The sequence below is a fragment of the Labeo rohita genome, chromosome 13, assembly GCF_022985175.1.
Source record: "Labeo rohita strain BAU-BD-2019 chromosome 13, IGBB_LRoh.1.0, whole genome shotgun sequence".
NCBI lineage: Eukaryota > Metazoa > Chordata > Actinopteri > Cypriniformes > Cyprinidae > Labeo > Labeo rohita.
Genome location: NC_066881.1, coordinates 36,018,413 through 36,036,180, shown reverse-complemented (window position 1 = coordinate 36,036,180; position 17,768 = coordinate 36,018,413). Strand labels below are relative to the sequence as shown.

General features: G+C 37.1%; 1 protein-coding gene and 1 long non-coding RNA gene across 2 annotated transcripts; both read left to right on the top strand.

The window, feature by feature from the left end:
- Window positions 1–1,287: 1,287 nt before the first annotated feature.
- LOC127175416 (uncharacterized) lies at window positions 1,288–2,581 on the top strand. Its single transcript, XR_007828985.1, has 2 exons — window positions 1,288–1,516; window positions 1,804–2,581. It is a non-coding gene; the product is annotated as an uncharacterized LOC127175416 (long non-coding RNA).
- Window positions 2,582–4,289: 1,708 nt separating this feature from the next.
- pwwp2b (PWWP domain containing 2B) lies at window positions 4,290–16,992 on the top strand. Its single transcript, XM_051126231.1, has 3 exons — window positions 4,290–4,686; window positions 10,863–12,492; window positions 14,093–16,992. Exons 1-2 carry the CDS (start codon window positions 4,547–4,549, stop codon window positions 12,490–12,492), a joined length of 1,770 nt encoding a protein of 589 aa, XP_050982188.1. The 5' UTR covers window positions 4,290–4,546; the 3' UTR covers window positions 14,093–16,992.
- The last annotated feature ends 776 nt before the right edge of the window (window positions 16,993–17,768 follow it).

Genomic DNA, 17,768 nt, shown 5'->3' with positions numbered 1-17,768 from the left:
TGTTTTATTTTTAGCAATATTGTGTTTTTATTACAATTTAAATGACAATTTCTATTTTTTCTATTTTTATGTAATTTTATTAACTTTAGTTTCAGGTTTACTTCTATGTTGAGGCAAATGAAAATAGGAAATGTTGTGTTGTCATAAATTTCAGTTATTATTTTATTTCAAGAAATGAAAATGCTTTTTATGATTTTAGTTTATATTTAAATTGACTACAATAACCTGCTGTAACACCTGAATTTCCCTCCTGACATCAATAACATGATCTTCATTGAAATAAACCAGCAATTACACTCAAAATGCTGTAGAAATCACTAACTTAATCTGTTTCTTCTTAACTCTTCTTTTAGGGGAGGAAGTAATGTTTGGATCTTTTAGAAGAAGAGTGATGTAGAGAATTGATTCACAGTCCTCATTGGAGAAATTACTCAAAAATGCTTTGATGAATAACAGCTCATTATTCAGAGGCTCTTGCTGAAGTCATTCAACGTTAAACACATGAGCTCCAGCTGCAGCAGTGAACACACAGTCCTCAGATCGAGCAGCAGGTGGAGCTGCAACCATCATCCTCTTCATCATCCTCACTGTGTGTTTCCACATGAATCAGTCAGTGTCTGGCAGCCATTTTAAGGCCTAATGGATGAAGGTTATTATGAGGAAAACACCAAATATTCCCTCAATTCTGGATCTCAGTATCACATTCAACAAACGTCCAGAAAACACAGTGAACGACTGTCGAGTTTAGCTGAAAACGGCTGGATTTTAGTTGCATGTGAGCTGCTGTTTGATCCGTTTGTTTCAGGGTTGTTTTTTATTGTGTTTAAAGCTTTGATTTGATCAATACGCCGCATAAAGGCTTCAACACCAGCATTAACACAATTGTGAACATCTGTGAGATGACGAAACATCTTTATGTCACGTTTCTACCGGTAAGAGCTAATTTGGGAATTTGCATGAAATTAAAACCTCTGGAAATCTTCAAACCGGAGAAATGTTGAATCTAAATATGATATCAAGTGAATAAACAGCTTTACACACACTTGATTCATCTGGTTTATGTTCAGTGAAAGAATAAATGAAATGCAGGACTGCAAGAACATTTGGGAACACGACAGAAACGCAAAAAGTCAGACCTTCAGCAGTGGGAAACATGCTGAATGTTCACATTTAATTAAGCTTGATCATTGTAATAAAACATTTTTTTAGTGATTTAACTCCTCTTGAAAAAGTCTTTGCTGCACTCTTAACCCGGATTTTGTCTAAACCAAAAAAATGTAAGCAGTCATTACGTATTCTTTATTGTTTTTTTAAAAAAAGTTGTCACTGCTAAAAAATAGTAGTTGTTTGCACTATTTAGACAAATAATTGACTACACTGATCAAGTTAAGAAGACATCACTCAGTATGTTACGTTTTTGAAAAGGGGGAGGGGCTTTTTGAAGCAGGTCGCGTGAACAGAGCTGCTTCACTGAAGAGACGCGCCAACGGTTAATCTTTGAAAACAACGTGAATCGGTGAGTTTATAAAGAGTATTGTAAAAACATTTTGCAATATTACTGTTTTTTTTTTCTGTATTTTTGATCAAGTAAATATAAGCATTAATTAATAAAAGCATTACAAGTCTTACTGATCCCAAACTTTTGACCGTGTGAGTGATATTTATTTATTTATTTTTTTTTAAACTAACCCTTTTAATGAAGTGTTGAAAAAGCAGTCATAACCAATTCATACATTAGAGTATTTGTTTAACATAATTAATAGTTATTTAATGACTAATGTCTTGAATGTGTTCTGTTGTTAGGACTCTGCTGATGATCATGTGTTCCAAGACCTTGACCTTGGAATCCTCCTTGTTGAGCGTGAAGGTGCTGTGTCTCCGTCCTCTCTGCATCTCAATCCAGCCTCATTTAAGATTGTCATCGAGGGAGAAGTTGTGATGAAAAGCATTAAAGACTTGCCAAAGGCTATGTGCCTTCTCTTTGGACTTACATATGCACTTCATCTAAGCTACCCCAAACCAATGAAGAACACATTTCAGTTCATCCAGCAGGTACTTCTAATGTTGGGCCACACTGACTTGAAGCCCAGGTTACATTAAAGAACCAGCTTGCAATTTAATTTTGACAGGAGTGGCTGTTTACTGTTCTTGATGTGCACAATTAATCTCTGAGGTGATTCTCTTGTTCCAAATATCCTGTCATTGCTGTAAGTTAAATTAAACCAGTTAAATTGAAAGAGGTTAAAAGAGAAAGAGGTTAAAAGAGAAAATAAAGAGTTAAATTGTACCAGTTTTCTGTGGTAAAAATGTTTAAAATTCACAGGAGTCATCTTTGTTTCAAAGAGTTGACTCAAGTTTTAATGCTTATCTAGTTTCAATGCATGTTTAGTCATTCAGAGGGATATGGCATATTGTTGAATACTATGTGTTCATGTTACTGTAAGCAATCTGTACAGTTGTTGACTAGCAAATAAGAATTGTATGTCAAAAAAATGTTACTTGTCTTTTGTATGACAAGTTCATACATGGAGGAATACACTGTACTGCTTGTTTTTATGAGCAATAAAAACATTGGAATGCGGTTAGTTTATTTCTTTAACTAGTATTATTTCTTAATTTTAAGGCATTATGTAATATATCATTTATCAATAGAATTAATATTCAATAAGATTTTTTAATATAAATTGTACACCAAAAAAAAAAAAATAGTGTGAACTAATGGTTTTCAGTAAAGACTACTAATGCAAACCTGATTTGTCTGTTGCACCCACTAACATTTTTATGTTTACAAAGCTTAACCCGTTTAGTTTTAGATTTGTAAAAACTAATCTTGTTTAGTGCAACGGGTTTCCACGCAATTTTCTAGTAAAGTCAACTAATTCGGGTTAAGAGTGTGGGACTGACAATCATGAGTTTATTTGTGCTATTAATATGTGAAAATACTTCATCTCAGATGAGTTTGCTTATATAATAAACCACTCAGAGAGCATCCACAAATAAAAGCATATATTTTATTAGATTAATTCTTGCAATAGTTGTATGCATAAACATATATATACACACAAGACATCCCATTTTAGTGTCTGCATTAAATTAAATTTACAAACGTTATTTCACATACATAAAATGCATATTAGATGCAAGTAAAGTGTTAACTTTAATGTTTCAAATATTTTTTATGAAAATAAAATGTCAAAATATTAGTGAAATACTGTTCCAATTTCATTCAGGGCAAAGTTATCTGTTATGTAAAAACAGCATACTTATTCCAACCTGTACTTATTAAAATACATAAAAGAATAAGTGATCAAACTAAATTTTATCATATTTTAAATGATTAAAAACCTGCTCACAAATGGCTAAAACCTAGTGCTTTGAAGTTTTAAAATTACACTTAGTACACTTAGGAGTCTTTTAATGTGATCTAATGATACTTGTTTTAAATATGCCTGATGTTTTTGGTATATGTGACCCTGGTCATATTTGTAGCAACAGCCAACAATACATTGTATGGGTCAAAATGATCGATTTTTCTTTTATGCCAAAAATCATTAGGATATTAAGTAGAGATCATGTTCCATTAAGATATTTTGTAAATGTTCTACCTTAAATATACCAAAACGTAATATGCATTGCTAAGAACTTCATGTGCACAACTTTAAAGGCAATTTTCTTAATATTTTTAATTTTTTTGCACCTCAGATTCCAGATTTTCAATGGAATTTTTATTCATTTATATGTATATATGTTTTTGTTTTTTTGCCTTTATTGTGATAGGACCGATCATAGTGGGATCGGGAAAAGTCTTCGAGAGGGGATTCGAACTCGGGACGCCCGTAGCGCAACGACCATCCATGTCGGCGCACTGCATGGCCACAAAGCGCCGACATAAAAAGCTTATTTTATTCGGTTTTCAGTTTTTCAATTTCGAAAAATTGATCCTTATGACTGGTTTTGTGGTCCAGGGTCACATATTAACTGCTGTTACACTGAATGACACTGTAGTGGGTGTTTTAAAACATAAAATGTTTAAAAACATATATGACGGTCATTCGTTTTTGCTCCGGAAAAAAGCATCAAAATGAAACAGGACACATTCTAATTCACAAGGGAAAAAAGCTAAACTAAAGCTGTAAAAAACTTTTTTAATTTTTACATATTTTTAGCCATTTAGATGCCTTTAGAAGATATTTGTCTTTATAAGAATATACGTGTATCATTTGGACTTGTATGTGTGATGTAATGGATGAGTTTACCTGTATGTGCTGTTAATAGGTTAATGTGTGGAATGCGTGCTGTCCAGGTTTAAACAGTAGGTTTGGGTGTTTTTGGTGCGTTTGCCGCTGCTCTTCTCGTCTTTCTGTGGTGATGTCACCGCGGACGGATCCGCTGTAATCGCGTCGGTGGAGCTGATGGCGTCATTACGCGTCCTGGCGGAGCTTCCCGAGCGCGCTGACGGATCGCAGTAGCAACGAAGGCCGACGCGACCGTGGCTCCGGCGGCCGGGATCGAGCGACGCCAAGCCGGACACCCGAGCGAGGAGAACATGGAGGCTGTAGCGGAGGAGCTGCGGGCCGGCTCCCGGATCCCGGTGACCGTCGACCAGATCGTCAACGACACGCTGGTGGTGACGCTCACGTACCGGGAGAGGAGCTACACGGGCATCTTACTGGACTGCAGCAGAAAGTGAGTCGCCTTTCTTTGTGTTTTCGTGCAAAAACACACTTTTGTCAGGTCAGGCCCAGCAGCAGGCCAGGAGAACACAAGCAGGCCTTTATCACAGACAATGAGAAGAACAGCAAGCACCATCAGCAGCACAATATATAAACGCGTAGACGCGAATAAATCGGCTCTTTTGTGTCGGATTGTGTGCTTTTTAGTGTCTTGCAGCGGATTGCTTGCTCTTTCTGCTTTAGCCATGTAGCATCTGGAGCTCTTTCATCATGTAACATTGTATCATTGTATCATTTGCAGCTGCAACATTGATTGATGTTTTCACGCACATTCATCGAGCATTCACGAATTGGCCCACACTATCCGTTTAATTGAGTTAAATCATCATTATTCTTCATCAAAGGTCAGATGCCATTGTTATAACAGCCCATCTCAACATGCATCCAGTTTAAAGGTCAAATATTGCTCCGCTATACCTGTTTATTCATTTCATCCGCCTAAATGCATTTTGGGAATTTAGTTTAAATGGGTTTCTGATAAAATCACAAGAGGCCTTTGGTTGTTTACCTGCTTTCTCATATTTATAAGAACCTGTCATTGTCTACACTAGTTCACCTCATTCCAGTTTCCATAAAAATCAATCTGCTTTTTTCAGGTTTTATGGGTTTGATGTCAAATAATTAGGTCTCTGTGTCAGACAAAGACAGGTGAGATGTCATTCAACCGATTCACAATGTTATATTCCGTTGTAAACATGGATATTTGTTCTGAGATATTTATAGACACTCTGCATCAGAATATTTCAGAGACATCTGAGGAAAAAATGAATATTGCCTGCATTCTGGAACTCTGATGTACCGTTCAGTGTTTGCATTACTAAGTTTATGCGCTGTTCCATATATCTGCTTTAAATGTTAAATATTTTGACAGCGTATGATAGAAACTCTGTACATATGCTCGGTTTTATTTTCATCTGTTATTAATGGGGGTTCATCTAATGATAACTATGGAAACCTGAAGTATTAATACCTTTTCGCTGAAGAACGAGCAGAAACCTGTCATTTTTCTCACCATTTTTTATGCGAGTTTTATTAAATCACTGCTTTGAAATGTGGTCAGATGCTGCGTTGTTCCTGTTATGTCATCATGTATCACGTCCTGCTCACCTCCTGCTTCAGGAGTCGTGAGTCATCGGTGCTCGTTGGACATATTGTGCTACATTCAGAATAACATACTAACTGCACATTTTCTGTGTGAATAGTGTACTCAGATGACCTAGTGATTACACGGCATAACACTCAACCTTTCATCTCCAGAGTGACAAATGATCCGGAACAATCATCTTTTTTATCTAGCGTTTAATTGAGAAGTTACGCATTTTTGCACAAAACTTACAAAAGGAAAATAAGAGCCACATGCACTGTAAAAAATGATTTTACGAAGTTGTAAATAAAGATTATTGGAGTATGTTTTATATTAAAATACTGTTTACATATATATATATATATATATATATATATATATTTTTTTTTTTTTTTACTTCAAAATGTCTTTTTCTAAACCAGAAAAGTTTTTTTCAGTGTACTGAAATAAGCTGGAAATAAATATATGAAACATTTATCATATTTGTTATTGTTATTAAAAAAAGAAATTAAAAGGTAATTGTATTTTTGCTCACAATGCTGGCTTTTCTGCTTGCAGTTCTATAAAAAAAAAACAACACGTACATTTAGAAAATTCAGAATTTTGCTTATTTTATTTTTCAAATTAACTTAAAATGCAAAATAAGCTGTATACATTAAAAAAAATATTTTGGAAAGTTGTAAATAAAGACTATTGGAGTATGTTTTACTAGAAAATACTATTTACAAGGTTTGTTTTTTTAACTTAAAAATGTAGTTTTCTAAACCAGAATAATTTTTTCCGTATACTAAAATTTTTTTTTTATTGTTTAAAGTTAATTGACTTTTTTCCTCAGAATTTTTTATACATAAATCAGAATTGCGAGAAAAATTAAGAATTTTACTCATTCAATTTTTCAGAATTAACTTACAAATGCAAAATAAGGTGTATGCATTAAAATATTATTGGAGTTTATTTACTAGAAAATACTATTTTAGTGTTTCTACTTCAAAAATGTAATGTTTAATGCAATGCATTATTAACGTTTCACAAATAATGCAATTTAAATTAAAATGTATTTTTCTTGCAATTCGGACTTTTTCCCTTGCCTAAATTATGAAATATAAAAGTTAGAAATCACCTTTTTTTTTTTTTTTTTTTTTTTTTTTTGGATTAACTTCCAGATGGAAAATAACCTTCATGCATTGTAAAAATGATTTTGTAAATGTTTCAGTGTTGAAAATAAAGATTATTAGAGAGTTTTACAAATGAAAAATACGATTTATATTTTTTCTGCTTCAGAATTCAACATTTAATTCAACATGTTCCTTGGCATTTCATAAGAAGTGTCTACACATTTTTTTCCCAATGTAGTAAAATAAGTATACACTCTTAAAAATAAAGGTTCCAAAACGGTGTTTTTGCAGTGATGGCACAGAAGAACCAGTTTTGGTTTCCCAAACAACCTTTCAGTAAACCGCTCTTTAAAAAAAAAAAAAAAACATTTTGAAGAACATTTTAAACATCTAAAGAACCTTTTCTGCATTTGAAAGTTTCCATGGATGTTCAAGGTTCTTCATGGAACCATCAATGCCAATAAATAACCTTTATTTTTAGGAGTGTAATAAACGTTTATATCGTAGAACAACTCCTACTTTCTGGAAAAATAGTAGGCAGTGTTGAGTGTAGTGTCAGTGGTCAGCTAGTGTTCCATTCTGAACGGCCTGGGAGTGTTTAAATAGCATCTAGTCGTTTATCATCGTCTGTCATGAGCATTTCAGCTGTTATAAATATTCCGATTATGCAATGAAATGTTTTCTTACACCTACACGGGATTCTGATCCGAGACCCGCCGCTGTAGTTCCTGTGGCCTCGAGGACGGGCGCTTCGGGGGTGGGCGTTTTATTTTTCATCAAACATCTCAAATGATTGGTGTTTATTGCCTGAGGGCTTCTGCCTCTTTTACCCGCAGGACTTCCTTCTAAGGTTTAATTGATAATCCCGGCACAATCAGATTTCAGGGCTGGATGTGAAAACAAGCAAATCTCTTGGCCCTCTCCTGCGTCCCCGGTGGTTTATGGGATTGTTTTTGTTCAGTGAGGTGGAGGGGGGTTCCGGGCCGTCCCGTTGGCCTCTTTGTCTGTCGTTTTTTTTTTTTTTTTTTCTAACAGCGAGCAGCCGTGCGGCTCATTGCTTTGGCTCAGGTTGCCTCTGTCACAGACTCCTGCTCACCTCCAGGATCTAGTCAGAAAAAAGTCAGAATTGCAAAATATGTCCCACACTTCTGATGAACTCGCAATTCTAAGAAGAAGAGTCAGACATTAAGACAAAAGGTCGCAATTATCTTTTTATTTTTTGTTCTGTGGTGAAAGGAAAAATACAAAATTGCGAAATGTAAACTCTTAAGTCAGAATTCTGAGTTTATATTTAGCACTTCTGACGACTTATCCTCAGAATTGTGAGTTTGTATCTCTTAATTCTGAGTTCGGGTTAAAGACGAAAAAGGGTTTTCAAGCATCGAAACAATAAACGATACGTTTTTTTTTCTCTGTACGTTACAGTGTGTCTTGTTTTATTTTTTCTGAGCAAAAACTGACCATCATACATTTTTACCATGATTTACAGAAAACACCCACTAAAATGTCATTCAGCCTAACAATAGTTCATATAAAAAAAACATTAGATGACATTAATAGAATCTATCTAGAGATCAGTTTAGCCCTAAAATATTAATTCGTTGTCATTTTAAATCTTTACCAATTGTTGCCACTTTCCTTTAAACCACTTGGTTATGCCTATTTATTAAGAGTTACTAATAGCTTAAAATGTAATCAAATTTAGTATGGTCGCTTATTCTTTTATACATTCTTTATTAGATATGATCACTTGTTATTTTAATATCATTTTATATTTAAATAATAATGGTTCTACTTAATAAGTATACAACAGAATATGTGTGTTTCATTTTTACATGAACAAATCTGTTACACTGAATGATGATAGAATGTTATTTCACCCATATGTTGACTATATATTTTCACAGAAGTTATCAGAAACATTAAAGTAGATGTTTACTTGCATTTAAGTTTTTTTTTATGTATTACAAATGTCACTAATTTGATGCAACACCATATGGATGTTTCATCTTTGACCCATTTATGTTTATATGCCAGAGCTGCAAAAAAAAAAAGTGCGTTATGCATTATTTGATTCATAAAGAAAATCTATTAAGAATCTCCACTTAAAATAATTCAAACTCGTTGTCCAGTAATTACAGTAGTGAGGTGTTTGGGAGATAATGTGCTTAATTGTTATGAAACCACCGTCACGGTGCACATAATAACGGTTGTCCTAAAATAGTCTTTACTCTGGCTTATGTTGTATTATTGAAATGTGGCCTTGATGTGTTTTTGTGAGATTAATCCTACTTTGTTTAAGTTCTTAGGGTTTCTAGGAATAAAAGTTTTGAGAGATGAAGTGATATCTGTGGTATTTCTTTAAAGGCTCTAAAAACAAATAGGTGTGGTTATGTGTTGCATGATATGACTGGTTCACTAACCCGTTTTTCTGGTCAAGAGTCAGCTTGCCATTAGAAATGATTCATCGCGTGTTTCCGTTCATGAGCGTTCAAAGGTTTTGCAACACTATGGTAGTGTTAAAAATAAGGACATTTAGAGTTGATGTATGTTTTTTTTTTTTTTTTTTTTTTTTTTTTTTTTTTAAATCTGTGCCATCTTAGATGGATCCACATCTATAAAATCCAAAACCATAAAAGAAATTTGCATTGTTTGAAATGAACTACACATTAACTGAAATAAAATCTAAAAAGTGTGTTTTTCAGCTCCCAAGGAAGCATTGCTCATTTCTATTAAAGTACTAATAAAACAAAAACGTAATAAAAATATATATTTACATTACCCCTTTAATGTGTCATTAGTAACATTTTGAAATAATCAATAACTATTTTTTAAAATATTTTTTGGAAAAGTGTGTGAAAATGTGTGTTTTATGGTAGGATAATGTGCACACTTATGCATATTTCTTTCAATTGTTATATATCTTAGCCCAGCTATTTTCAGCTGTTTGATCACATTCTATGGTTACTATTATGCATAAAAAAAACCTTATTTCACTCTTATAGGAATACTGAGATAAAAGACAAAAAAATACAACCATTTCAAAATTGTTACTTTTTTGTAACATATATCATCGAATTACCAGTATTACAACATCAAGACTGTAACTTATTTGTAACATTTGAACTTTTAATGTAGTGCAACATTTTGTCATTGCAACATTTCAGTGTAATTTTTACATTTTAAATTCACCATTGTGACCAACAACATTCTAACATTTACTCATTCTATGACCGCACTTAACAAAACTGAATACATCTGAGTTCATATATTAACACTAGACACCTTAAAGATTATGTGTACCAAACATCTTTGTCATATCTTCATGTTAACATACTTTGCTAGCCTTTCATTTTGGAGCTTTAATGCAGTCATCATCTTCTCAGGGTGCAAACAGGAAATAAACTGCTTTGGTCATGTGACAATTTGCACTAACCATGTGAAACTGCACATATTTAATTGAGACCCTTTATTTTTCTATATTTGCAGAAAGGGCACTAAAGCATCAATCAGAAACCTGTTTTACAGTCACTGTTGTGATCTTTGGGATTAAATGGGTTAAAAAATGTACAATCACACAAAACACTAAAAATTCAAAACATTTAAATGAAAGCAGAAAATATAAAAATGTTAGTATGCAAAGTCATCGCAGAGTCAACTTTTGAGGAATGATTTACCTAATAAATCTAATGATTGTGGTTTAGTATTGGGAGTGTGAGAGCCAGTTTTGTCTTTAATTTTTCAAGTCTAATTGGAGTCAATAGCGGCACAGCAATTACACTCAGCTTTAAAACAGAAAAGTCATGAATCAGAATAACGGAGTCAGGAAGCTATTGTGTCGAGGTACAGAAGCACAGTATTATGGGTAATTAACCTCCATTACTCAGTCTATTATTAGCTCTTATGTTCTCTCTCGACTCTTTTCCGTAGGACCGGGCTGTTTTGCCTTCCAGACGTTGTTGGAAAATCCGAAGAGAGCCTCATATTGAGAGCGGACTCTGAAGTCTCGAGTGAAGAGGCTTCCTCTAAACCCGTTAGTCAGCCGACGCAGCGACCAAAAGATGAGAACACGGAGCCTGAGATGGGACCTCCGGCCCCCGTACCCATCCCGGTGCAACCGGGCCAGCCGACGTACCCGCCGTACTTTGAAGGCGCCCCGTTTCCGCAACCCATGTGGGTCCGGCACACGTACAACCAGTGGGTACCTCAACCGCCGCCTCGTCCAATCAAGAGGAAGAAAAGACGTCGAGAACCTGGAAGGATGACCATGAGCACGATCCGACTGAGACCTCGACAGGTGTTGTGCGAGAAATGCAAAAACACACTAAACAGCGACGAGGACAGCAAAGATGGACCAACGGTGCCGAAGACGTCCAGGAAGGAGAACGCGCCTCAAGCCGACGAAGACGCTAAAGCAGCTCCAGCTAAGAGTCTGAGAAAGGACAACGATGGGGACAACAACAAAGAGTCGAAGAGACGAGATGACTCGACGGTCTACGACAGCAAACGCTTCCGGAAAGACAAGAAGGACGATGAGAAGTTTCCCGGAGGGGACGTCATTCCCCACAGTCCTGTGATTAAGATCTCCTATAGCACTCCACAAGGTAAAGGCGAAGTGATGAAGATCCCGTCGAGAGTTCACGGTTCTGTCAAACCCTTCTGTCCAAAGCAGCTGTTGCAGAACGGCCACGGAGAGCGAGACGCTTCCAAGGAATCCCAGAAGGCTCCTGTAGACGCCATTCGAACGGGTCTTACCATTTCCATTCCCAAACTCAAGCTCCCAAAGTTGGCTAGTCCAGACGCTCCTTCGCCTAAGATACGCTTAAGATCCCGGGCCGACGGAGCGGAGCAGGTGTCCGTGTACGAGGCGGAGCTGGTGGACGGCGCCCGGAGAAGAAGTCCAAGAGTTCCCAACTCTCAATCCGAAGATGGCGCGGAGAAAAACTCACTTGAACTTTGGTCAGGCGAGGAAGTCGAACGACACAGCGACTTGACTTTACTCATAAACTTCCGAAAGAGGAAAGCGGACTCTTCGAGCCTCTCCGTGTGCAGTAGCGACAGCCTAGACGAGTCCAAGTCGTTCAGCTCCGACGGCACGTCGCCAGAACTCTGCGATCTCGCTCCGGGCGACGACATCTCCGTGTCGTCTTCCTCTCAAGGGGAAAGTAAGACTGTTCCGCCTCTTACCGTACGACTGCACACTCGCAGCATGACTAAATGCGTGACCGAGGAAGGCCACGCCGTGACGGTGGGTGACGTCGTTTGGGGGAAGATCCACGGCTTCCCCTGGTGGCCCGCACGGATACTCAGTATTAGCGGTACTCGTAGAGAAGAAGGCGAGGTCGATGCTCCTTGGCCCGAAGCTAAAGTCTCCTGGTTCGGTTCCCCCACCACCTCCCAACTCTCGGTTGCCAAACTCTCGCCGTTCCGCGAATTCTTCAGGTCACGCTTCAACCGCAAAAAGAAAGGGATGTACCGCCGTGCCATCATGGAGGCCGCCAAGGCAGTGGGACACATGAGTGCCGAAATCACATCTCTGCTGGCTCACTGCGAAACTTAGGTGAGAGACTTGTCTTTTTTTGCGTTTTAAAGCGTAATGACAAGTAAAGCATACTGACGCAAGTGCTTAGTGTACAGCATGTCACATAGATGCGGCCATCTGTTGTTGTTGTGTCTCTTTGTTTTTGTTGTTCTATTTTTGGCTATGAAATGGCACTCCAGGCCAGTGTCACCACCTTGTGGACCAAATTGCCATTGCAATTTAATAATTGCACTGAGCCATAACTTGATTTGGGATTTTTTGGGTTTTTTTTTTTGGTTGACTCACGCAGCCCTAATGTCTATATTTGTTTATTGTGTATGTGTGTTCAATGCACATACTATGTTAGTATTGAAATTTGCATCAGGTGTACTGTATGCATACCCTTGTGTACATGTAAAAAAAAAAAAAACAAACTTCGATAATACTTTGAGCTTTACTGTTATTTCCATTCTTTTAAAAGAATTAACCCAAAATTGGGATTTATCCACCCTCATGTCCTACCAAATCCGAACGACTGTTGCTACTTATGTGGAACACAAAAGTAAATGTTTTTCAAGTGTGTTGACGCTGTACTGATGTTCGAATAGTGCTTTGATTTGGACTTTCCGAATCTGCTTTACAGTAGATCTATGGTTAAAAGCCTGCATGAACATCCTGCTAGATATCTCTTTTTGTTTTCCACAGGAGAATGTCAAACAGGTTTGGAATGAATGTGGGCACATAACTTTACTTGTGTTTTTAGGTGCACATTTTCTTTCTTTCTCCAAATGTTTTTGAAAACAGTAGGGATGATTTCTGTTTTGTTGAGTGTAGAAACATCTTTAACTTCCTGGTCAGTTCCCATGGCCTCAGTTTCTTTGGAGATTGCTAGGTCACCTCATGTTTGTTGAGGATCAGATGCTGTCTTGGTTCAATATTGGCTCAAGTTCACAAGCCGCTCCCACTGCCAGTGTTTGGACTCCTGAATTTCCCTCCAGCCATATTTAGTCACATCTTGACTGTGCTTTGCATGACTACATGTCTACGGATCCAAACTTCAGTGCATTGTTATGCATTATTTGTGCATTCATTTTTATGCATGCATTTTGATGCATCATTTGTACATTTTATATGCATGCACTATTACGTATCATTTGTGCATTTTTATCCATTCATTTTGATGCGTAATTTGGGCATTTTTATGCATGTATCTTTTACCCATCATTGGTGTATTTTTATGCATGCACCTTTTATGCATAATTTGCGCTTTTTTTGCATGCATTTTTAATGCATTTTGTTTACATAAAATCCTTGAATTTGTACATTTTATATGCATGCACTATTATGTATCATTTGTGCATTTTTATGCATAATTCACACATTTTTATGCATGCATCTTTAATGCATCATTTTGCATGCCTTTTTAGATTATTTTAGAGTATTTTCTTTACATAAAAATCCTTGACTCACAACAAACTCCCAATGGTTTGTTTTTAGCATGTTGACTTCATACTCCTACATATAGGCATATCAATGCACAGTGTGTGCAAACACAGGCTTTAAATAATGCAATTAACTGCATTATCAATACTGAAAATAGTTCTGTCTATTCATGTATCTGTTTGTTTTCTCTCCGCAGAGGACGAGGACGGCAGTGGACTGGCTGTCATTCAGAGTTTCGCAGGCGCTCCCAGGATGTGGCGATCTCCCCGGCCGGAGAGCGCCTTCATTTGCCACGGATATCATGAGGGAAGGTGCTTTATTTCCTCCCACGCGCGGCCGCCGGAAGAGAACGCGATGCGCGGACTGTGTTTGAGGGGCCACGAGGAGAACGTGGGAACCTCGGAGCGAACAATTTCCCCCGTTTGTCTCTCCATCTTTCGTTTGTTTGTTTTTTTAGGACGTACATTATATTAGAACAAGTAGCTCGACACTAAATCCGAATGTATTTATTCACGACAAAAAAAACAAAACAAAAAACACTCGACCGGTGACTGGCCTCCTGTAAGATCACACTGCTGCTGTTTCTTATGACTCTTACGTCCGTTTAGGATCGTAACGGAACGGACCGACGAATATCCGTGTTATAATAGAAAACGACAAGTCTTACTGTGTCTGTTTCTTCAGATGATGAAAATGTGAAATTCCTTTTTGCATCATGTAGGTCTTACACCATGCAGTATGTCAGTTTGTCCGTCGCTTCACTTTCTCTGTCCTCTCCGAGAAATATAGCTCTCGTATGTCTCTCCATCCTCTTTTTCACTCTGATTATGTGATGTTTTGCTTTAATTATTTAATGTGTCACGTTAAGAGAAGCACTTTATCCGTACCTTGGTGGCCTGCTGTGAACGCTAACTCGAGTTTGCAGACTCTCGGAGGAGCCGACCCATCGCTTTTGAAGTGATTTTTAATTTTTATGATGCAGATTTCGATAAAAGGAGGCTTTCAGGAAGTTGTGTACACTGTATTCTCGCGTTTAGCCCGGTCTACGTTGCTTTCCTCCTTATGAAATGTTCCACTGGAGATATGGAGAGAACTGTAAGCTCCTATGCACCGTCTCTTTTATTAAAGCATAAAAAGCAGCGTGTTCGTCATCATGTGTTTGCTGAGTGAGTGCAGGCGTATGTGGGCTTGAATATCTGCGTGTCTGGACCTCCAGACGGCCGGACTGACCTGCGGGACTCGAGCCTTTCGAGAGCTCCGTGTGTTTCGAGCTGCTCGCCGGTCGCAGGTTTGGGTGCGTTTTTCCAGCTGGACTTTCTGCCACTGCTCGACACGGTGGAGTTTTTTTAATGTGCTGTAAATAGAATAAAATATAAAAGCGATGTCATTTCTGCAATGTTCTTGTGCGCGTGTGCTTTCGTTTCCAGGCGCTGACCTCGCTGACCTCTGCTTTATCACGCTCCTCTGCCGTTTGCTATCAAACCGATGCTTTTCATAGCTGTTGCCTAAACAAAGTTTGTGCCTTTGTGTTAAATGTGAAAGGGTGTTGACAGCCGCAGCAGCTCGTGACGCAAGACCTCAATGGCTCTTTTTGAAAAGGGTTCAAATGAGTGTTTTGCTTTCACAAACTCTGGGTTAACATCATGTACTTTACTGTTTGACTTGGATGAGAAGGAAACCTAAAATAGGCAGCGTTGAAGTCCACTGGAAAGTTTTCGATTGGCCGCATTTAACCTTTCATTTCAAAAAGCTGATTGGCAGATGAATATGTTTGTGTTTATAAAAGACGTTGCAGTGATTGTGTTGCGAAAGAATGATTGATTTCAACACTGCAGAGCTCTCAGTGATGTAACTAAAGCTTTCTGCCGTTGTGTAATCAGACACAATTGCAATAGTCAGGCTTATCTGTCACTAAAGTCTTGACCTGTGTTTGATCTGTAAGTTCGCTGAACTGACAACACACACACACACACACACACACACACACACACGACTAAACTAAAGGAATGCAAACTGGTTAAATCTAGAGATTTAGAACCCAATATCATATGTTGTTATAAATTATCATTCCAAAAAATTTGTGGTCGGTAAGATTTTTAAAGTTTTTATCTCTTATGCTCACCAAGGCTGCATTTATTTGATCAAAAATACAGTAAAAATGTGAAATATTACTACAATTTAAAACAGCTGTTTTCTGTGTGAGTATCTGTTAAAATGTAATTTATTTCCATGGTCAAACCTGAAATTTTAGCATCATTACTCCAGTCTTCAGTGTCACATGATCCTTCAGAAATCATTCTAATATACTGATTTACTGATTTAACAAACATCTCTGATTATTAGCAATGTTGAAAACCGTTGCACAGCACAATATTTTTTGTGGAAACCGTGCTGTCTATTCATGTTCAGGATTCACAGATGAATAGAAACTCCAAATGAACAGAATTTATTTGAAATAGAAATCTTTTGTAACATTATAAATGTCTTTACTGTCACTTTTGATCAGTTTAATGCATCCTTGAAGAATAAAAGTATAAAAAATGAATATGAATAAAAGAAAAATCTTACTGACCTCAAACATTTATTATATATATGAGCACTTTCAGGTGTTTTTGTTTGACTGTTTGTATCTCCAGGTGCATTTTTAATGTCAGTATGAAACCACAACTCATTTCACTTTCACGTTGTGCTGTTTATCTGAGTGAAACTGTCTGTCCAAAGGTTTCATAGAGGTGATCTCATGATGAATTGAATGGTTGAAGAGATTCATGCAGCTGAAAAGAAAGTAATTTCAGATCAAGTTATTACTGATGAAAGGCAATAAGATGAGAAATGCTCCTCACTTTTTTTGTGTTTAAGAACTGAATTCTCTGAAGGTATTACACTAAAAACGGCCCATGGTGTTTTAAGCGTTGAAGCTATTTTTTTTATATTTATTTAATTACATTTTATTTTATTTTGATTTATTTTTATTTTATTTTATTTTTTGTTTTATTTTATTTTATTTTATTTTATGTAGCTTAACACTGTTTTTGTTATGGGTTGGATGGAAAGGAGCTGTGCAAAGAGTACATACATATATATATTTTTTTTTTTTTTCTGTACAAAGTAGTGGTCGACCGAAATATCTCACGATATTTTTTCCCTGTCTGGGTTATGTGTTGGAAGCGAGACGTTTATTTTGACATCACTGAGAACGTGAGCGCTTGATAACGCAGATCTTGTTCTCCATCTTCTCGTTTACTGTCTCTGACAGTTCTGTGTGTGTGTGTATCAGTTTCATTTAAGGGATTTGTGTGTGTTATGGAAAAAAGAGAAAAAACATAAATCAGAAAAAAAGCGGCGATACGCTCTCCAAAGTGCTGATCTGAATAATGGTTCGCGATCCTTCATTTCAGACCGGAATTTCGGTATCATGATCTGAATCTTTTCATTCGCGAAATGATTGATCGCTGAATGAACCCGCTTCCAAAGTTCTGATCTCTGAATCAAATGATGAATGATTCCGATCTGAATCAAATGATTCGCAAACCCGATCAGAATCAAATGATTCGCGAACCCGCTCCGCAGTTCCGATCTGAATCAAATGATTCGCGAATCCACTCCGCAGTTCCGATCTGAATCAAATGATTCGCAAACCACGCAGTTCCGATCTGAATCAAATGATTCACGAACCCGCTCCGCAGTTCCGATCTGAATCAAATGATTCGCGAACCACGCAGTTCCGATCTGAATCAAATGATTCGTGAATCACGCAGTTCCGATCTGAATAACATGATTCGCGAACCACTCCGATCTGAATCAAATGATCTTCACGGGTAACAAAACCACTCCGTAGAGGTCTTCACGGGTCCAACCCAAAAAGAGACCCG